At 45.3% G+C, this 23,354-nt stretch overlaps 2 protein-coding genes across 3 annotated transcripts in view; one reads left to right on the plus strand and one right to left on the minus strand.

The window, feature by feature from the left end:
• The window catches only part of MED12L (mediator complex subunit 12L), a 330,957-nt gene that overhangs the window by 109,608 nt on the left and 197,995 nt on the right, over positions 1-23,354 (minus strand). The gene's annotated exons all lie outside the window — the stretch shown is intronic.
• On the plus strand, positions 19,406-21,651 carry P2RY13 (purinergic receptor P2Y13). The gene is made up of 2 exons (XM_007057374.4): positions 19,406-19,802; positions 20,410-21,651. The coding sequence occupies exon 2, from the start codon at positions 20,425-20,427 to the stop codon at positions 21,436-21,438; it is 1,014 nt and encodes a 337-aa protein (XP_007057436.1). The 5' UTR covers positions 19,406-19,802; positions 20,410-20,424; the 3' UTR covers positions 21,439-21,651.

A 23,354-nucleotide genomic window follows, 5' to 3' on the forward strand; every position in this document is an offset into this window, starting at 1 on the left:
CGAAACTGGACCGAGCCAAGAGGAGAAAATCTTGGATGAAGACTGGAGGGGTAGGGGGACCCAGAGGCAGAGGATGACTATGAGGTCAGAGATGCATGCAACCAGGAGCTCTTTTCTACCCCAGAGGAGGCTAGCCAGTCACAGCTGTCAGAGGTTGGCGAAGCACAAACAGGAGAGGAGGCCCTGGTAAGTGAATCTGATTTTGGGAATCGCTGAAATGAGTTGTTGCGGGCAGGAGGGTTGCAGAACACAGACTAGGCATGCGGTGGGAGACAAGCCTGAACGATGGAACAGGCTGTTGATTGACTCCCTCACGTCACAGGAATCTCCCTCAGATCTCCAGGAAACTCTCATGCAGATACTGGGCAATTCACTGCTGCAGGTTCTTCAGCAGAGTTGCTTTGTTTCTTGCCCCGTTAACGGTAACTTTCCCGCATCACTGTGCTATCACGGGAGGGTGAGGGGAGACCATTGCTGCACTCAGGTGAGCCGCATAAGGGCCTGGGAGGAAGGCACAGTCTTGGAGAAAATCGTCCCTTGATTCCCTGCTCACCCCCAGCAGCGCGGTATCATCCCTAATGGGGGAGGGATAACTCAGTGGTTCGAGCATTGGCCTGCTAAACCCAGGGTTGTGAGTTCAATTCTTGAGGGGACCATTTAGGGATCTGGGGCAAAAATTGGGGATTGGTCCTGCTTTGAGCAGGGGGTTGGACTAGATGACCTCCTGAGGTCCCTTGCAACCCTAATATTTGATGATTCTATGATCACATCCTGTGGAAAGTGTGGGGGCAGGAATGATTATCAGGCCCCCTCTACAGTGCTGGCTCTTCCAAAGAGCCACATGCCCAGTGTACAGTAGGGTCCAGGAAGAGTGATTTATCCTGCCCCTGCATCTACTTGCCATTTTGGGGGTCTTGTGGCTCATGCGTGCTTGCCCGGGGTCAGCCAGTTAGTAACAGGTGTAAAAGTACTGGCTGTGTTTTAAATCACTGAATCAGTGTTCTCTATGTTGCAGACAACGCTGTTTCTGTAAAATGCTGCATTTAAACTTCACAGAGATTACCTTGGGAGGCCAGCCTCCCTCTTTGTTATCGCTGGTTGAGCAGAATTAGGAAGCAGCCAAGAACTAAGGAGAACTTTCTGCATTTTGTCCTTCCTCCCAAGGAGCGGCGGGACAGCAAGAAGAGGGACCGAAAGGAGAACGCGGCACGCCAGAATGAAGCCACGGAGCGGCTCTTCAAGTTTATGGAGCACCACGCAGACATGCTCCAGGCGATACTAGCTCTTCAAACTGAGCAGCTCCACGCCTGCCCTCCCCTGCAGCCGCTGTCATAAAACTCTTTCCCATGCGCCCCCCAGACACTGCCAACACACTCTTATCAACCTCCTGGCTCCAGTGTATACCCGCAGCATTCCACTCCTCCCCCCCTCACAGTCCAGCCCTGCGGACTCCCAGTACCCACTGCACTCAACACCCGTCCCTCTGCAGTTTGGCCCTGCTGAAGCACAGTACCCGCCGCACTGTACTCCAAAGGAGAAGGTTGGCTATGGTCCCTGGACATACACAAATCTTTAGCCATCCCGGGACCCTTCCTCCTCCTGGGACCTTCCCTTTCCCCATTCCCCTCACTGCTGATGCTTTTTTTGTTTGACTCTCTCCTCCGGTTGTTGTCTTTTAATAAAAGAATTGTGTTGGTTTGAAAGCAATCTTTATTCTATTAATTGAAAGCAGAATGAGGACTGCAAAGCAACATACAATTATGTTAAACCCACATATTGCATCATCTGCACCAATCACCTCCTAGCATTACAAGCACTGCACTCCCGAGCATCGCAACAAATATTAGTGGCTTTCAGCTTCAAATTGCTGCCTCAAGGATTCCCTGATCCTTATGGCCCCATGCTGCACCCCTCTAATAGCCCTGGTCTCTGGCTGTTCAAACTCAGCCTCCAGGCTCTGAGCCTCTGCAGTCCAGCCCTGAGTGAAGCTTTCACCCTTCCTTTCACAAATACTATGGAGTGTACAGCACATGGCTATAAGCCTAGGAATATTGTCATCTGCCAGGTCCAGCTTCCCATAGAGACAGCGCCAGTGGGCTTTTAAATGGTCAAAGCACACTCAACGGTCAGTCTGCACTTGCTCAGCCTGTTGTTGAACCGCTCCTTGCTGCTGTCAAGTTGTCCCGTGTATGGTTTCATAAGCCATAGCATTAAGGGGTAGGTGAGGTCTCCCAGGATCACAATGGACATTTCAACTTCCCCTACGGTGATCTTCTGGTCCGGGAAGAAAGTCCTGGCTTGCAGCTTCCTGAACAGACCAGTGTTCCAAAAGATGCGTGTGTCATGCACCTTTCCAGACCAGCCTATGGTAATGTCTGTGACACACCCATGGTGATCCACAAGCACCTGGAGAACCATTGAGAAATACCCCTTGCGATTAATGTACTCTGTGGCTAGGTGATCTGGTGCCGGAATTGGAATATGCGTGTCATTTATTGCCCCGCTGCAGTTAGGGAAGCCCATTTGTGCAAAGCCATCCACAATGTCACGCATGTTGCCCAGAATCATGGTCTTTCAGAGCAGGATGCAATTAATGACCCTGCACACTTCCATCAACACGACTCCAATGGTCGACTTTCCCAGTCCGAACTGGTTAGAGACCAATCGGTAGCAGTCTGGAGTAGCCAGCTTCCACAGTGCAACTGCCATGCACTTCTCCAACAGCAGGGCAGCTCTCATTTTCATGTCCTTGCACCGCAGGGCTGGGGCGAGCTCATCACACAGTCCCATGAATGTGGCTTTCCTCATGCAAAAGTTCTGCAGCCGCTGCTTGTCATCCCTGATGTGCATCACAATGTGATCCCACCACTCTTTGCAGCCCAAAAGCAGCATTCCACTATGGTCAGCACCTCCGGGAATGCCACAAGCAATCTCGTGTCATAGTCACTACATGTGGCGAGATCAATGTCGCACTTCTCTTACCTTTTTAGTTTAAGGAATAACTCCACTGCCACTCATGACGTGTTGGTCAGAGGAAGCAGCATACTTGTTAATAGTTCGGGATCCATTCCTGCAGCCCAGAAAGGCAGGATGCACTATACACAAACCATTGAAAGATGGTGCCAAATGTGGACAGAAGCACAGGGATTGCTGGGATAAGAAGCAATGCATCACGGGACACTGGGACAGGACCCAGGAATCCCCACAACCCCCTCCGCCTTCCCACAACTCTTAATGGCAGAAGAGAAAGAGGTGCTCTGTGGGATAGCTGCCCAGAGTGCAACGCTCCGAATACCACTGCAAGTGCCGCAAGTGTGAACACGCTATTGTGCAAGCAGCTGACAGTGTGAACACACAACAGCGGTTTTCCTTCAGCGCTCTGAGTGGCGCTGTAACTCTGCCAGTGTAGACATGCCCACAGTCTCTGTGTCACACACACTGTCGCAGACAGTCTTTCATACCGACCTCCCAACACTTACTTGTATTATTATAGTAGTTACTTTTTGGTACTTCCTACAATGCTCATATATTCTCTGTAATTTTATTCTTTCAAAGTGTGTTATTTAGTTTTTTGACTGGTCTATGCACTTTGCAATTTTTATTTCTCGCTTTCTACTCAAAGAATTAAATTTAAGTGTGAGTTCTAAAATGCCTAAAATGTCCTGGCTGGAGTAATTATCCCTATGGTAACTTTTTAAAAATATATATTATATCTAGCTTTTTTGTTTCCACTGGTGGCGCACATTACTTCATTACACATAACAAAATGTATTACGCACACAGATGGAAAAAATTAGAGGAACCATTGGTGCACACTCATGCATACACACAGTTTTAAACGTCCTCCCTGAAGCTACAGGCACTCAAGGCAAGCACAGGTAAAATGTACATTGTAAAACAGGCAATACGAAGATCAGAGTAATTAAAAGCAGGGAAGGGTAAGACCAGAGTAATTAAAAGCTGGTGAGATGGGACAGGGTGGGGTGCGAGGGAAGCAATCTATGACACGAGAACTGATTAGTTCTTCTGGTCCACTGGCTGGTGCACTGAATGGGAAAACCCAGCACTCTGCCTACTCCCCACCCACCTGCACAGGAGGGGTAATAGCAACGCCACGGAAGCTGTTCTCCCTCCTACACTGCTACCAACAATGCAGGTAGCAGGCACAGGGAAGAAAAGGGCACATCTTGCACCATCCCTTACATCCCTACAGAGGTGCATTAGACCAGTCACAATCGAGCCTTTAACTGGTATCTTTTCACAATTCTCTAAATGATTTCTATTGGACTGTTTTGCAAAATAAACCGTAAAAACCTAGACAGGTAGAGTCTTGCTAGGCAGAGGTGCAGAGAAGAATATTCCATTGCACATCTGAAGAGGATCTTTCCACTATTTTACCATGGGTGAGGACTTTTTGTAGGAGTATGACGATCACGTCCATGCAGTGTCTGCTGGGCGGATACACTGATTTCAACTACTCTTGCATGGAGTGAAAGTGAAGTCTGGCATGCTGTGTGTCAGAAGTCCATGAGGCTCTGTGTTCTAAAAGCCAGACATATTCTCACTGATTCTTGGGTGGGCTTGAAATTGATTGATGTTTGAAATCTCTCTTGTGGGAGGCAAGTCTCACCATCTCGGCGTAAAACAGTGCTACTGTGAACTCTGCGCTCTGAGTTGGAGTCAGTGTGGATTTCTGCCTGTAGACTATGAAATCTAGTGAGACAAAGAGCTTTAGAATTATTGGAACTGAGTTGGTCAGCTGTTGTGGTGATCCTCCTTGAGGAGGGAAGGCAGTCCTGCCAGGCGTACCCTGTCTTTATATAGGGAGGGCTGGGGGTTTTGTAGTCACCTCTCTAAGTTTTTCATTCAGAGGGGACTCCTGTACCAGGCCCATTGATAAGTCACAGGACACTGTATAAAGTTTCAGTACTGAGACAGTCAGTACGGAGACAGCAGGTATTGCAGAGGTAATCGGTACTGAGGCGGAAGGTACTGCTACAATAACAGAAGGACTCAATGCAGGGCTTGGTGCCATGGGGTTAGTACTGAGGGTAGCATGGTCTGCTGATTTAGAAATTACCGTATGCGCTGCCTTGAAAGTCAATGCCAGGGTACCAGAATGGGCTCTCTCAGCATATTGGTCCTTGGAAGTAGAAGCCCGAGATGAGTCATGCAGCTAATGACCCTTCAGTCTCTTGCTAGGTGACAGAGAGGAAATCTGCATGTGTGCTCATCCTTACAACATTGCTTCTCTCTGCCCCTCTCAAATGTCAGTGCCGACGTAGGAGTGGACGAATGGTGCTTATGAGTGGATGTGGCCCAGAACCTCAAAGTGTTCAACAGGGCACTTACTAAGAGAATACCTGCATCAACTTCTTTAACCAGAATAGGTTTCAGTTTTGCCTCCCCCATTCTCTGGTAAACTTGGGAAAAGTGCAATTAACAGAGCATCACACTGGGACATCTCCAAGACACAGCAGGCACTAAGTGCACCCGTGGCTGATGGGCACTGAAGCACCACATGAGGGACAGATCTAAATTCCTGGTGACATCATTTCTGCCATTACTCTGGGGTGGTCCTATATTAACTCAACTTTCTAGTCTATATACACTGTACTTATTTAACCAATCGACCTAAAAAGAAAACTACACTATCACTGACTGTGCTAATACATCATTCAGTGTGCAGAGTAAGCAGATACTGCAAGCGATTGATCTCTCTCTGCCTTGGGTGGTAAGAAGGAACTGAGGGGTGGTTTGGCCCACTCTGCCCTTTATGACCTTGGGTGGGGAGAGGGCACTTAGGGCACAGGCATGATCCCAACAGACACTGCTGCCCAAAAGAACACAATCGTTCTAGCATTTGGCACCTGGGCACCAAGAATGGTATCTGTGTGAACAATCACTCCAAGTAGCACTCACAGTTTCTCAGAGGAACACTGTGCCTAGCTACTGTACATCAGCTGTCAGAAAGCACTTCGAAGCAGAGTATCCAGAAATTTCTAAAAGCAGCACAGAAAGGGTTAAATAGAAAACACCATGTATTCAGAATTGTGATCCAGCCACAAACCACAAGGACCATGCAAATAAAAATGGAGTACCATGCAGACCCAGGATGATAAGCACAGAAGATGGCATCTCTGCAGGCTGCTAAGTTCCATATTGCCCTCAGGGAAATAACAGTAGCTAACAACCAGTCATTTCCACTGTGGAAGATTTGGGAGATCAATAAGTCTGTAAAGAATCTATTAGCACAATGGACTTCATACGTGAATGACAGATCTTTAAACAACCACATACCACACAACAGAACCACTAGCCCAGGAACCTATCCTTGCAACAAAGCCCGTTGCCAACTGTGCCCACATATCTATTCAGGGGACACCATCACAGGGCCTAACAACATCAGCCACACTATCAGAGGCTCGTTCACCTGCACATCCACCAATGTGATATATGCCATCATGTGCCAGCAATGCCCCTCTGCCATGTACATTGGTCAAACTGGACAGTCTCTACGTAAAAGAATAAATGGACACAAATCAGATGTCAAGAATTATAACATTCATAAACCAGTCGGAGAACACTTCAATCTCTCTGGTCACGCAATCACAGACATGAGGGTCGCTATCTTAAAGCAAAAAAACTTCAAATCCAGACTCCAGCGAGAAACTGCTGAATTGGAATTCATTTGCAAATTGGATACTATTAATTTGGGCTTGAATAGAGACTGGGAGTGGCTAAGTCATTATGCAAGGTAGCCTGTCTCCCCTTGTTTTTTTCCTGCAAACCCCCCCCCCCAAGATGTTCTGGTTAAACTTGGATTATTGCTGTGCACATTGTAAGATGAGCTGTTGCCAGCAGGAGAATGAGTTTGTGTGTGTGGTTTTTGGAAAAGGGGAGGGTGGTGGGGGGGGTGAGAAAACCTGGATTAGTGCTGGAGGTGACCCACCTTGATTATCATGCGCATTATAAAGAGGGGTTTCAAAGGGGGATGGGCTGTTGCCAGCAGGAGAGTGAGTTTGTATGTGTGTGTGTGGGTGGGGGGAAGGGTGAGAAAACCTGGATTCGTGCTGGAAATGGCTCTACTTGATGATCACTTTAGATAAGCTGTTGCCAGCGGGGGAGTGAGGTGGGAGGAAGTTTTGTTTCATGGTCTCTGTGTGTATATAATGTCTTCTGCAGTTTCCACGATATGCTATGCATCCGATGAAGTGAGCTGTAGCTCACGAAAGCTCATGCTCAAATAAACTGGTTAGTCTCTAAGGTGCCACAAGTACTCCTTTTCTTTTTACACTTTTCTCTGACGCACACAATACATGGCTCCACAGCATTTACACTTACGAAGTCAGGAGGTTTAAACAGTGACTTCACCACAGAAGCTGTGGAGTCAATGCTCTTAAAGGGCAGTTTACTATCAAATTCAATGGGAATTTTGACATTGGCTTCCATGGAAGCAGAATAGGATTATTAAAAAGAAATGCATGCATCACAACGGACATTACAATAACTTCAAATAGAGGTTGCCCACATTAGTGACAACAAATTGATTAACTGGGTCTCACATGGCACTGTCCTGGGGAAGTAGTTATCTAGCTAAGAAGTAGGACTGCTGAGTGAGGCTGAGTCAGCCTTTGAAAGATCTGAATGAGCAGCAGCGTCCATACCGATGCATATCAATGGTCAAGTTTAGGCTCACTCGTGCAGTATCAGCAAAAATATCTCAGTGAAGAAAGTATGATTTCACAGCATGATTGAAGGCTGCTTATGGCCTACATTTAAAAATAAAGCCAACTCACGATAAGTAAACTCCAGTTGGAGTGATTATTCAGCAGACTTTAATGCCCAGTCCTTCACTGCAATGTTAAAAAGGTTATTCTTGCCTCTAGTTCCCTTCACTCTCTGGAGACAATTTCCCATGCCACGCAGTTATCGAATAGAGTTCACACATATGACCGTGCAACTCTCATGATTTTGTAGTTGAGCAAATCTGTGGTTCTTTGTGCTTACTTAAGACAGGATTTCCTATTACTGGTGAAATAGTTATGGGAACCCCTGATAGTCATGGGCAACGTAACAACCAGGAAACGTTTCACTTAAAGACCTTTTAGCACTGTGTTGAAATATACAGGAATTCACACACAAAAACTAATACTAATGTTGTAGTGAGAGTCCGATTATTATGTTGGAAAACATTCCACATACTGAGAGAAGGGAGGACAGAACAAAGGTAATAACTTCAAACACCACACTGATTGTCAGAGGCTTTGCATATAGAGGAGGGCCAGCATGTTTGGCTATATTGCTGTTTTCAGCAGCTTGATCCAATAAGTGCTTCTCTGTAACAGAAGGGAAGACAAGAATGTATACAGTACTAGCTTTCCTAAACATCAGGTGGGAAAGGGGAAGGAGAGAGACAAGAAAAAGGGAAGTGGGGATGTTGGTTGATGGACCCACTGACCACACTCTCCAAAATCTTTGCTCCAAACTTCTGTCAGAGAAGCTACTGCACAGCAATCCTTTGTCGTATACAGGGGTACATCTGCACAGTCTACATAACACACTAAATCTGGACTTTGACTCAGATTTAAGCCAAAGACCCCCTTTCCATTCGCACAGAAATTAGTCTGACTAGGGCCAGGAACCCTTCTGGACTCAAGCCTGCCGTCAGAGTGGTGCTGTGACCCGGGACAGAGCCCAGACATTTTGCAGTGTGGAGGCTGCTCAAGTCCAGATCACCAGACTTGGGTCTGGAGAGTCTGACAATGCTATCCCACAATCCCCTGTGCTGTGCTTCCCAGCCCTTCAAATCCAAAACTTGGCACTCACTTCCCCAGAACCCGAAGCAACCTCCTGATTCAAATGCAACCTCTTGGCATTTGACCCTTCATTTCATGCGGACTGCTCAACTGGAAACAACACAGTCAGTCAACACTAATGTGCATTAGCTATGCCCAGCAGCAAGATGGAGTCTGACATCAAAAGCACACAGCTAGTTGACCAAAGGAACATAGCTGGCTTCTATTTAACCTCAGTTATCAAGCAAGCAATACACTTGACTTCACCAAGAGCACAAGGAATGATCATGTCTATAAAATTATATTGGCACGACTGGCAGCATTAGAGATCGACTGGACAGCAGAAGAATACAGAGAGTGAATCGTGGCTGAAGACAGACTACCACGGAGTCAAGGATGCCAGCTCATGGGCCTATGAAGTTATTAATACAAACTGGGATTTTTGTGATTTTCTATTCAGGGCAGAAACCACACCACTTCTCTATTGACCTTCTGCCTCCCGCCGCTCCCCACCCCCGACGCCACATAGTTTCAAAATGCACACGGCGAAAAGAGGAAAAATGTTAAACAAGCAGTTACCCATGAAATTTTTACTAGTTACTCATTGACTGTTATAAGTGTGGGTTTGGACTCCACAATTCACAGCCTCACATACCCCTCCCACATAATATCACATGCCTTGTAAATCCGCACCCAAACTGTCCTAGACTGCCCATGAACTGAGTCTCAAAAACCTGGCTCTTATGAGTGTAAACCAAGCCACATTATGCATCTGATCCATCGCTTGCTTTAATGTCTGAGTCCAAGTTACAGCAAAGGGTGGCTGGCTAACTGTATTAGGGATCCCAATGGCTGGCCGTCAGTCAGGGGTTGTCCAGGGACACAGTGTGCTCGTAAGGAGGCTGTACTGTGTCTTCATGCTAAATCAGTAGAAACTTTCACCCATTACTGGTTGGTGATGAAAGTGAACTTCTCATAGAGTAGGAACTCCAGACAGTCTTATGTTCTGGGACAGGGCATTCTTATTTGGGCTGCCTCTAACTCTCAAGCCCCCTCCATTCCATGACATGCTGTTGGGTCTCCAGATGCCTAAACAGCTCCTTACCATACATAGATGGCTGGCCCCAAACAGGAGTTCATACTTCCACTCGGTGACCTCCAGAAGGTCAGTGGTCTCCAGAGCCTACCCTGCCTGACTGGACCGAACAATCATCGCTAGTAACTAGACCTCTCATAAGTGTGCCCCAAACAACTCCTCTCCCCCCCTACCCCCCGCCCACCCCAAAGAGGATATAGAAATAATTTGAATTGAATTTTCAATTTGTCTCTTACCATGATGTCTGCTAGTTTTTAATGCTGCTCAAAAGGATATCCAAAATGATAGTGTTTTTGGTGTGAATAGAACAGAATACATCCCATTGATAAATTCTGATCTTGAATTAAAGCAGCCCCTTTCATAAAGTGTGAAATGTATTTTTTATCGTGCTCAAATAATAATTTTCTCTCTCTCTCTCTATTTTCAAGGCCCTTCCAAACACATGGTATCAGGAGCCTGTGGGTGCAGACTAATCTACTGTGGGGTAAGAAAAAGAGTGTGAGATGAGCTGGTAGAAGACCTGCTACATAAAATTAATTAGCAGGTACAGAAGGACCACGTGGATTACCAAAAGCATAAGGATGCATGCAGGGTGGAGAGACACACAGAGGCTGCCCAGCATGAGGAGAACTGGCAGACAGATTCATGGAACATGACTGCAAGCTGAGGGAGGAACACAGAGCACAGCAGCAGGAGCAGTTCAAGCAATTACTTGCACTCATGGCTACCTGACTGCAGGCTCAAGTGCCACCTTCAGCTCCTGCACCTGACCCACAGCCTGAGTCTCCTCTCCATTATTGTGCCCTGCAGAGGATTTCTGGTTCTTATGACATGTAAATACTCATGTGAAATAAAATGTTGAATTTGCACACAAGGCTGCAACCACAAGTTTTATTAAATGTAAAAAAGTGGCACAAACTTTCATGAGTGTCATCCCATGCCCAATCTCAAACTTTCGTAATAAAAATTTATAAACTCATCACAGTATTCCATAAACTGTAAATGGCAGTACCTTGCCAGTATGGATACAACGCATAACCCATCTCTAGAATTCATAATGCACAATACCAACACATTTACAAAAATCTTCCCACTGCTGGCCCACACTCATACACAGAGCAACCTCAAATACCATTTCATTTTCCCTCATGCATGGGACAGTGAAAGCACAATAAGCATGCACCAATCATGACAGGTGCACTGTCTGACTGTGTATACTGGTTCAGCAATCCAGCAGTGCCCCAAGTCCATTCCTGGTGAAAAGATTCCCCTGTCTCCTCTCAGACATTGGGCAGAGTGCAGTAAGCCACAATAATGCTGACTGCATTAATGACACTGGCATCCAGAGGTTGTGAAGGCAGTGCCAATGGGATTTCAGTCTGCTAAATGCACATTCCATCACCATTCTACAGGTACTGAATATATATAGTTGAATCTTCTTTTGCCAGGTCATTTGAAAATAGTGTATGGTTTCCAAAGCCATGTCAACAGGGGATAGGGTCCCCTAGAATAACAGTGGGGATAGTGACTCCATTTATAACAATGTCACAGCTTCTCCATGAAGGTAAAATCCAATCTCCAAGCACTGTGGCATTGTGCACCCTACCAGTGCATTCCCACTGATGTCCATGAATCTACTCCTATGGTCAACCAGAGCCTGCATAATAATGGAGTATCCTTTGTAGTTTATGTACTCACGTACATCTTGAAGAGGGCACCCATCAAGGGTCCTGGTGCAGTCTGGAAAGCCTATTCTCTGAAAACCTGCAATTATTTCAGGAACATTTGTAATGCCCACTATTTTTGGGTGCATCAAGAGTCCTGATCACCTCATAAACCTCCAACACTACAACCCCCACAGTTGATTTGCCAGCTCCATACTGGTTAGCCACGGACCTGTAGCACTCTGAGGTATCCATCTTCTAGATGCCTATAGTGACTTGCTTCTGGATCAGCATGGCCCCCATCATGCGTGCACCCTAGCGCTGAAGGGTTGGGGCAAGCTGCTCACAGACTTTCAAGAACGTCTGCTTCTTCACATTAAAGTTCTGGATCCATGTCCGCAAGACGGTGTGATCCCACCTATCTGTGCTTCTGGCCCTGCTCCAGAAGCACCGGTCGACACAAGGGAAGCTGCAGCTAAGCCAACAGGTATGAGCAGCATCAGCTGGTTTGGAGCTGGCACGGAGCTGGCACGTCAATATCCTCCTCCAAGACATGCCTTGGCAGTTCAAAAACCTGCCGCTGAAATGTCCACAAGCATCTCACAGATGCTCCATCTGTGTCCCAAAAATAGGGCTGAGAGCATGAGGCAGAAAAGCTTTTCCACCAGGGTGGATCCATCTTGGCTTTGCCTGCAGGAAGCATATGGGCACAAAATGGCTCAGCTAGATGTGTTTGTGGGCTACAACCACCCAAAATGCTTCCAGTCAATTGCCCCAGAACAGACAGTTCTCCCATAACCCACTATGAAAAAAGCCCCTGAGCAGCTTCCGCTAGTGAGGGCACTAGGAACCTTGGGATACAATAACACACCCCCACAGAAAATAAAGTTCTGACTCGAAACTGACTACTGCAGTATGGACATGCCAGCACAAATGTGAAATGCCAGGTTTCCATTGCAGTGTGGACACTTAAGCACGGACTTGGAAACACAAGTCCACAAGACCAGGTCCCATAGAACTGGGCTTAGTGTGCCATGTAGACAGAACCTCTGTAATCTGACTTCCCCACACAGCAGAACCATAAGGTTCCACTGCTTTATGGTTCTTCTGCATCAGGAGCAGAAATAAGTGCAGCTGTGTATCTGTAACAGAACACTGGAAACAGCTTTCCTATGAACTGGTGTATGCAATTGAGTTAATGAACAGTACACTAACAGAACTATTACTGTGTAGATTAAATTATGCTTTTGTTAGCATCACGCATTTTTTAAAGGGAAAGACAGTAACAACAATACAATATTTCTTTCTGTTCCCCTTCTCCTCTCTCACTCGCTTTCTGTTTTTTAAGTATATATATTTGCTCAATAGGTACTCAGGGTCTAAGAAATGGTTTTAATGTCACTCAGCTATCTTCCCACTTAAATGAACATTATTTCCAGCACCAATATATTTAAAATAAGATACACAAAAACTGCAGTTGTGAAAAGACAAAATGATCCCACCACTCAACTTTTGGAGATAAGAAGAATCCAGATCTGAACAATTCTACTTCAGAACATAAGAAATGCTTATGGTGTCCATCAAGTCCAGTATCCTGTCACTGCCAGGGACCAGGTCCAGTTGCTTCAAAAGAATAAATCCTGCAGTAGGCTGATATTGGATAGCCTGCCCACAGGGAAAGTTTCCTCCGAACTTTCAATAGTTAGAGGTGCATATGACAGATTTGGAGTTGCCAGAAATAATTTATGAATATTATTTGCTGAGCGGGTGATTGTGATGTCCACTGTATGCATATATTTAGTTAACAAGATTACCCAAAAACGCACACAGGAAGGAGGGGGAAGGGTGGGTACTGATAGATACTTATCAACAAACACTTCTGAGACAATACAAGAGCAATTCATCACTTTGATTCTCTGGTGTGACCACCCGCTGGGCTTCCCAGACAAGTTTACCGAGGAATGAACCAGTCCCTGAAGGGGAGGTGGGGGTGTCAAAGAGACACATGAGAGAGCGAGAGATTGATTTGAGACTGAGAATATAAGGACTGCTGTGTGGCAGTCCTGGTGAGTTAGACCTATGGAAGGCCCCATCAGGAGTGTGGTTAGACTCCAGGTAAGATAGACATAGCGCACACACCTTCCGTTTTAAAATTTTTTCTTGTAAATTATGCATTGTTTCTATGGTTACACAAATAACACTTTTGTTGTAAAAGGTAATCCGGTGGATAGAGTCCCAAAGGTAAGAGCAGCAAATACTGAACCCAGTCAGACTTGCAGGGTAAGAACAGTGGTTACACAGGGTACTGCAGCCCAGGATTCAGTCTAAGGGTATGTCTACACTACGAAATTAGGTTGATATTATAGAAGTCGATTTTTAAAAATTGATTTTATACAGTCAATTGTGTATGTCCACACTAAGTGCATTAAGTCGGCAGAGTGCGTCCTCACCGTGGCTAGCATCAACGTACGGAGCAGTGCACTGTGAGTACCTATCCCACAGTTCCCGCAGTCTCCGCCGCCCATTGGAATTCTGGGTTAAGCTCCCAATGCCTGATGGGGCAAAAACATTGTCGCAGGTGGCTTTGGGTACATGTCGTCAGTCGCCCCTTCCTCCGTGAAAGCAATGGCAGACAATCATTTCAGGCCTTTCTTGTGTGCGGACACCATACTGCTTTCAGCGGACGGTGCAGTAGGACTGCTAACCGTCATCATCCACCACTTCCGCTGCAACTCTGCTCTGCTGCTACTGTCTCAATAGCGAATTTCTCCATGTTGTCTGTCATGGGCTCCCAGGTACATGTGTTCTTCCTCGGGAAATGTGCGCGGTGTTAACCGTCATCCTCCACTGCTTCCGTTGCTCTCCTGCTGTCATGAATCCACCTCGCAGGTCCTCCTGTTGTTCTCCTCTATAAATATCTATTCTCGTGGCATCCGTCATCAGCCATCGCTTCCGCTGCAACTCTGCTTTCCTGCAGATGCTATACCAAGGCAAGCATGGAGCCCACTCAGATCACCGCGGCAGTTAGGAGCATTGTAAACACCTCACGCATTATCCTGCAGTATGTGCAGAACCAGAACCTGCAAAAGCAGGCGAGGAGGCGACGGCAGCGCGGTGACGAGAGCGAGGAGGACATGGACACAGACTTCTCTCAAAGTATGGGCCCCGGCAATTTGGACATCCTGGTGGCAATGGGGCAGGCTCATGCTGTGGAACGCTGATTCTGGGCCCGAGAAACAAGCACAGACTGGTGGGACCGCAAGTGTTGCAGGTCTGGGATGATTCTCAGTGGCTGTGAAACTTTCGCATGCGTAAGGGCACTTTCATGGAACTTTGTGACTTGCTTTCCCCTGCCCTGAAGCGCAAGAATACCAAGATGAGAGCAACCCTCACAGTTTGCAAGCGAGTGGCGATAGCCCTGTGGAAGCTTGCAATGCCAGACAGCTACCGGTCAGTCGGGAATCAATCTGAGTGGGCAAATCTACTGTGGGGGCTACTGAGATGCAAGTAGCCAACGCAATCAAAGATCTGCTGATATCAAGAGTAGCGACTCTGGGAAATGTGCAGGTCATAGTGGATGGCTCTGCTGCAATGGGATTCCCTAACTGTGGTGGGGTGATAGAGGGAATGCATAACCCTATCTTAGGACCGGACCACCTTGGCAGCCAGTACATAAACCGCAAGGGGTACTTTTCAATGGTGCTGCAAGCACTGGTAGATCACAAGGGACGTTTCACCGACATCAACGTGGGATGGCCGGGAAAGGTACATGACGCTTGCACCTTCAGGAACTCTGGTCTGTTTGAACAGCTGCAGGAAGGGACTTTCTTCCCAGACCAGAAAATAACTGTTGGGGATGTTGAAATGCCTATAGTTATCCTTGGGGACCCAGCCTACCCCTTAATGCCATGGCTCATGAAGCCATACACAGGCACCCTGGACAGTAGTAAGGAGCTGGTCAACTATAGGCTGAGCAAGTGCAGAATGGTGGTAGAACGTGCATTTGGATGTTTAAAAGCACGCTGGCACAGTTTATTGACTCAGTTAGACCTAAGCGAAACCAATATTCCCATTGTTATTGCTGCTTGCTGTGTGCTCCACAATACCTGTGAGAGTAAGGGGGAGATGTTTATGGCAGGGTAAGAGGTTGAGGCAAATCGCTTGGCCGCTGATTACACGCAGCCAGACACCAGGGCAATTAGAAGAGCACAGCAGGGCATGCTGTGCATCAGAGAAGCTTTGAAAACCAGTTTCACGACTAGCCAGGCTACGGTGTGACAGTTCTGTTTGTTTCTCCTTGATGAAAACCCACCCCCTTGGGTCACTCTACTTCCCTGTAAGCCAACCGCCCTCCCCCCTTCCATCACCGCTTGCAGAAGCAATGAAGTCATTGTTGTTTCAAAATTAAGCATTCTTTATTAATTCATCACACAAATAGGGAGATAACTGCCAAGGTAGCCCAGAGGGGTGGGGGAGGAGGGAAGCACCGGGTGGGGTGGTGGATGAGGGGAGGAAGGAAGGACAAGGCCACACTTCACTTCATAACTTATTGAATGCCAGCCTTCTGTTGCTCGGGCAGTCCTCTGGGGTGGAGTGGTTGGGTGCGATCTTGGGCATCTGGGTGAGGAGGCTATGGAACTTGCGGAGGAGGGCGGGCAGTTACACAGGGGCTGCAACAGTGGTCTTTGCTCCTGCAGCTCCACCAGATGCCGGAGCATATCAGTTTGATCCCCCAGGAGCCTCAGCATTGCATCCTGCCTCCTCTCATCATGCTGCCGACACCGCTCCTCTTGCTCCCGCAACCTCTCATCTTGCTCGTCCCTCCTGTCCTCACATTCATTTTCTGCTTTCCTGGACTCTGCCATTGTTTGCCTCCATGCATTCTGCTGAGCTCTTTCAGTGCAGGAGGACTGCATGAGCTCAGAGAACGTTTCATAGCGAGTGTGTTTTTTTCGCCTTATCATCTGTGCTAGCCTCTGGGACGGAGAGGATGGGAGAGGGTTGAAACATTTGCAGCTGCGAGTGGAAAAAATAAGGGAGAGTAGTATTTAAAAAGACACATTTTAGAGAACAAATGGGTAGACTCTTTCACGGTGAACCAAGCTATTAACATTACATAGCACATGTGCTTTCGGTACAAGGTCGCATTTTGCCTCTTATATTGAGGGCCCGCCGGTTTGGTGTGAGAGATCTCACACGCAGGGCCGGGCAACAGAATTCGGCTTGCAGGCAGTCATGGTAAGCCACAGTCTTTCATCTTCTTCAACCTTCATAACATGTGGGAATGGTTTCAAACAGCAGCGCACTCCTTTCCCATACCAAGCACCCGTTGGGTTGGCCATTTAAAAGGAGGGGCTACAGTTTTCGGGTTAACATGCAGCACAAATCCAACTAGCCCCCCCACCCCCCAATTCTTTGAGATGATCACTTCACCCCTCCTCCCACCGCGTGACTAGTATCAGGGAAGATCCCTGCCAGCCAAACGTGAACAGCTCAGCGTGAACAGGCCCTCCCCCAACCGCGTGGCTAAAAGCGGGGATGATTTCTTTTCAGCCACAGGCAAACAGCCCAGCAGGAATGGCCACCTCTGAATGTCCCCTTAATACTGTAGATGACACTAAACTGGGAAGAGAGGTAGATACACTGGAGGGTAGGGATAGGATACAGAGGGCCCTAGACAAATTAGAGGATTGGGCCAAAAGAAATTTGATGTAGTTCAACAAGGACAAGTGCAGCGTCCTGCACTTAGGATGGAAGAATCTCATGCACCGCTACAGACTAGGGACCGAATGGCTCGGCAGCAGTTCTGCAGAAAAGGACCTAGGGGTGACAGTGGACGAGAAGCTGGATATGAGTCAATAGTGTGCCCTTGTTGCCAAGAAGGCCAATGGCATTTTGGGATGTATATGTAGGGGCATTGCCAGCAGATCGAGGGACATGATCGTTCCCCTCTGTTCGACATTGGTGAGGCCTCATCTGGAGTAGTATGTCCAGTTTTGGGCCCCACACTACAAGAAGGATGTGGAAAAATTGGAAAGAGTCCAGTGGAGGGCAACAAAAATGATTAGGGGACTGGAACACATGACTTACGAGGAGAGACTGAGGGAACTGGGATTGTTTAGTCTGCAGAAGAGAAGAATGAGGGGGGATCTGATAGCTGCTTTCAACTACCTGAAAGGGGGTTCCAAAGAGGATGGATCTAGACTGTTCTCAGTGGTAGCTGATGACAGAACAAGGAGTAATGGTCTCAAGTTACAGTGCGGGAGGTTTAGGTTGGATATTAGGAAAAACTTTTTCACTAGGAGGGTGGTGAAGCACTGGAATGGGTTACCTAGGGAGGTGGTGGAATCTCCTTCCTTAGAGGTTTTTAAGGTCAGGTTTGACAAAGGCCTGGCTGGGATGATTTAGTTGGGGATTGGTCCTGCTTTGAGCAGGGGGTTGGACTAGATGACTTCCTGAGGTCCCTTCCAACCCTGATATTCTATGATTCTATGTCCCTGGAGGATTTCTGCTCCATCCCCAGACACATAAACAGAGTTTTCCAGTAGCTGTACTGTCTGCGAATGCATCCCAAGTCTTCAGGGCATATTAATCATTAAACATGCTTGCTTTTAAACTATGTATTATATTTACAAAGGTACACTCACCAAAGGTGCCTTCTCTGGCTTCATGGTCTGGGAACACGCCATGGGAGGGTATTGGCTTCAGGGTGATAAACAGTCCTGGCTGTCAGGGAGAACAGTTTCTCCACTTGCCTGTTGTGCGCTATCCTCCTCCTCCTCCTCATCTTCCTCGTCCCCAAAATCCTCATCCCTGTTGTGTGAGATTCCCCCCTTGCAGGTGTCCACGGACAAGGGTGGGGTAGTGGAAGCGGCATGTCTGGGGTTCTGATCCAGAACAGCCATTTGCCTCTTTGGTAGGCTTGCCTGAGCGCCTTAATTTTCATGCGGCACTGCTGCGGGTCCCTGTTATAGCCTCTGTCCATCATGCCCTTGGAAATTTTTTCAAATATTTTGGCAATTCGTCTTTTGGAACGGAGTTCTGATAGCACAGATTCGTCTCCCGTTCGGTCCATGCTGGAGCTCTTTTGTGATTCTCGGACTGCATGGTCACCTCTGCTGATGAGCTCGCCATGCTGGCCAAACAGGAAATGAAATTCAAAAGTTCCCCGTACTTTTCCTGTGTACCTGGCTAGTGCATCTGAGTTGAAAGTGCTGTCCAGAGCAGTCACAATGGAGCACTCTGGGATAGCTCCCGGAGGCCAATACCGTTAAATTGTATCCACACTACCCCAAATTAGACCTGGCGATGTCGATTTCAGTGCTAATTCCCTCATTGGGGGGAGGGAGTACAGAAATTGATTTTAAGAGCCCCTTTAAGTCGACAAAAATGGCTTTGTCGTGTGGACAGGTGCAGGGTTAAATCGATCTAACGCTGCTAAATTAGACCTAAACTCCTAGTGTAGACCAGGGCTAAGAGTGAGAGAATCACAGGAGAGGTAAAGACATGAAGTCTGAAACCTGTGGGGGTGTACTAAGAGACAAGAGAGGGGTCAAAGGTGGAGCTAGTCTGGTATCCATGACAGCAGGCTTATAACCTAAACCTTGAGGGTTTACATTCCTTCCAAAACTCAAAACTTACTATCATATTTGGACATTGTTGTTATCCATATAAATGTCTATTCCTTTTTTGACTCCTGCTTAGGTCTCAGCATCCACGATATCATGTGTCAATAAGTTCCACAGTCTAACTGTGGGTTGTGTTTAAAAAAAAAATCTTTTTATGAGTTTTGAATTTGTCACGTTCCAATTGTGTTGGCTGTTCCTTTGTTCTTGTGTTATGAAAGAGGCTGAACGATCTACTACTTTGTATCACTCCTTATTTTGTAGTTTTATCATAACAATCTTATTCACCTTTTCTCTTAGATAAACAGTCCCAGTCTTTTCAATCTCATTTCACATTAGAGTTTTTTGGCCTTGGGTCCATTTCTAGTTAATAGTAAATATATTATTTTAAAATGAAAGCTAATGATTAATTTAGTAGACACCGAATGGGTTAACTAATTCAGTGCATGAAAATGAGGAAGGAAAATTTAAAAAAAACCACCCCACAATTATGTTCCGCTGTGAAGACAAGTTTCACTATTCTTAATGTACCAGTGAAGGTAACAATCAGCATAGGAACAGCAACCAAGTATTCCCTCAACACAAAGGAGAATTTCTTTTTATCATAACCTTCATACAGGTACCTTCAATATCTATGTTCATAAAGATGTATTCAATATATAGACTATGCTAATGACTTATACTGTATGTTTTCTGCTCAGATTGTTTTAAAATTGTGTTGAGAAATGAAATATGGTTTGCATTAAGCAAGAAATGTTAAAAACCTGAATGCTACTAGTAACCCACAGAACAGTTATTCCCCTTAGAACATGTTGCTTTTAAGCCCTAACCGTGATATTTAAACTCAAACAGGTTTTCTTTTTTTTTTTTTTCTTTTTTTTTTTTTTTTATGTTCCATGGGAAGATAAGCTGTCTTCCAGCCACTTGGCTGTGATACCAAGCTATTATAGTATATTAATAGAGTCCTATATTAATGTACTATATGTTATTTCTAATATATTAGAAAATAATAATAAAGTAATACAGAAAATATCTTTTTCCTTAAGGTTTACACAGGAAAAAGACAGGTTTAACTTTTGTAGGAAATAGAACACAAATTTGGTCAACAGATGTTGTTAATGCAATGAATATTAAGAAATTTCTGGAAGTATTATGCACAGGTCAGTAGCATGTCACATTTTAAATATTAAATTTCTCACTTTTTTAAAAATAACTTTCCTCCTCAGCTTCTGTTTTAAACAATGAACTGGAGTATCATCATCACCACCAATGGGACAACATCTTTCTCTGGACAATGCCACAGAGACACCAGAATTGCACATGTGGTATTCCCAATCCTCTACACTGTCATTTTCCTCATTGGAGTTATATTGAACAGTTTAGCTATTCGGGCTTTTTTCCAAATTCAAAGCACCTCTACTTTCATCGTCTACCTCAAAAACACACTGGTTTCTGATTTCATAATGACTCTTACGCTTCCTCTGAAAATTCTTACCGATTCAGGACTGGGACCATGGCAACTTAGAGCTTTTGTTTGTCGCTTTTCAGCTGTGGTATTTTATGAATCCATGTATGTTAGCATAGTACTACTTGGACTTACTGCTTTTGACAGATTTCTCAAGATTGTGCGACCTTTTGGGAAGTTTTGGGTGCAAAATGTCATTGCTGCACAAATTCTTTCAGGTCTTGTTTGGCTTTTCTTCTTTGTCCTCTCCTTGCCAAATATGATTTTATCAAACAACAAATCAACACCCCTTTCTGTGAAGAAATGTGCTTCTCTGAAGAACCCCTTAGGACTGAAATGGCATGCAACTGTCAATTACATATGTCAGTTTATCTTCTGGACTGTGCTAATTCTAATGCTTCTATTTTATGCAATTATTACCAAAAAGGTATATAAGTCTTATATAAAAACTCAAAAGAAACATTGCAAAAGCAAACAGAGGATTAATGGAAAAGTATTCATCATTGTAGCTGTCTTTTTCATATGTTTTGCTCCATTTCATTTTTGTAGAGTACCATACACACTAAGTCAAACTGGCAGTACAAGTGACTGCAATGTACAGAATCTATTATTCATTGCTAAAGAAAGTACTCTTTGGCTAGCTACTACAAATATTTGCATGGATCCTTTGATATACATAATCTTGTGCAGATCGTTTGTTGAAAAAGCATTCTGTGTCAAAATGAAAAAATTTAGAAGTACAATTCGGGAAAATCCAACTGTCCCCTTGGACACCGGAATATCTGTGTAGATTCTTGATTTGGTGTAACTTTATAGCTTTTTGTAATTTGCACTAAAATATTTGCAGAAAAGTTGAAGGATATTTTGTGTCAAGATGTTTTATTCTAGAACTGAAACTTAAAGGGTCGTTCTTCTCTGAAATGTGACTTTGTAAAAATCGCATAATGTAATGTTATACTATCAAAAGGTACTCTGCTTAACAAATAAAATGCTGTTTCTCTAACTGCCAGACCCAAAAGCTCAGCTTGCAGTCCAAGAACTAAGCTGGGTTCTTTCCACCTGATGCAGTATCATCATGACTAACAAAAGTTCCGCCAGCCAAACCTTACTCAATGACACCTGTGCAGCCACAATGTCTTCACGTTGTACCCCAAATGATAACTGTTCAACTTCACTTCTGTCAATGGGGTTGCACAGGTGTTAGGACGTAATGAAAAATCACGTTGATGGCAACGCATTAGGTGGAACAGAATCCGGTTCACACTCTCGCACTGCTGTGTTGGCTCCACTGGGCTAACAGGAGTAGAAAGCACTAAAAGCTTTTTTGTCACTAAAACAAGTAGATAAGGACAATACACACAGTGATTGGAAATGGTGAATATGAAGATGGACTAAAAATACTTTGCCTAACTCGGATAACAAGAGGCACATGGCAGAGTATACAAATATTTAAATTCTATCTACTGCATATGAGAAACTAGTATAAAATTTACTGCCATCTAAAACAAACAGCAGACTTTTGCATATTGAATGTGGAGGCTCCTATTCAACATCAAGGTTTTGTTGCTCTTAGCAAATGGCACTGTTGGTTGTCGCTTACCATATATGGAATCACATGGCAGGGGAGAGGAAGAACTTCTTTGCTTGATACAGAAAATTATGATGTGTATGAGGCAAGTCATCCCCCGTCCCTCCCCTTCTGCACGTTGCATCTCTCATTTTCTTGCCTCCTCCATCACCCACTTTTCCCTCCTCGTCAGTGTAGTAATGACAAAAGGAGAAGACACTTGTGTGTAGGAGGTGGTCCTGGAGCAACAGGAATCAGCTCAGGGACTGTGAGGCACTGGAATCCTCTTCTCCCATAGGTCCACGCAGAGCCCTGGGTTGCAGTGTTTTAGGAAGACTAGGCTGAGAGCTGTTCAACACCCATGAGCGGGTAAGCCCGGAAATATGTCTCCTATCCCTCACCGTGAACATCAATCACCTTGAATTCAAAAACACTGCACAGAGAGACTGGAATACATAATATCGGATAAGCCCTCTCCTCCCCTCCCACCCTGAACTGCCTGCCAGATTCCACTTGCGTAACTGCTGAGACCATACTGGTCCCCTGATTCAAATACAAGATGGATTCAAAAGGGGCTGAGTCCAAGGAGTTGTCACATTCTTTCCAGTCTAAAGGCTGGCAACATGTGTTGTTTAAGCCACCAACTGTCTAATGACCATTGAGTTAAAGTATTGAACTAACCAAACAGTATAAAATAATATTAAAACTTGCCAAGTTTCTGGAGTGTTTTTAATTCCTTCTGACTGGCTATACCCAACCTGTCCTCTGATACCATCTGTCATCCAGGACAACAAACCAAAAAATCCCCACAAAAAGTTAGTTTTGAAGTAAAATTTATTTATTTAATTAAATAATTTTTCAGGTGGGGGGGAATGAAAAACATTTGTTCAGGTCAACTTAAAATGGCATTTTCAAAACAAAATGTCAGAATGATTTGTTCTGAAAGTGTCAAAACGAAAGTGTTTTGACATTTCCAAAACAATTTTTTTCCGTGGTTTTTTTGTTTTGTTTTTTATGGCTGACACTATTTGTTGAATTCAGGTCAAGTTCAGCAAATAGTGTCAGCGCTCCGAAAATACATTTCTGGCAAAAAAAATAGTTTCACCTGTTTCTAACCATCATGTCTTGGGTTGGTAGGT

This window comes from Chelonia mydas, chromosome 9 (genome assembly GCF_015237465.2).
Source record: "Chelonia mydas isolate rCheMyd1 chromosome 9, rCheMyd1.pri.v2, whole genome shotgun sequence".
NCBI classification, from domain to species: Eukaryota; Metazoa; Chordata; order Testudines; family Cheloniidae; genus Chelonia; species Chelonia mydas.

Bases quoted from the DNA above. Each gene is read 5' to 3' on its own strand.
- P2RY13 (XM_007057374.4), top strand. From the start codon at position 20,425: ATGAACTGGAGTATCATCATCACCACCAATGGGACAACATCTTTCTCT.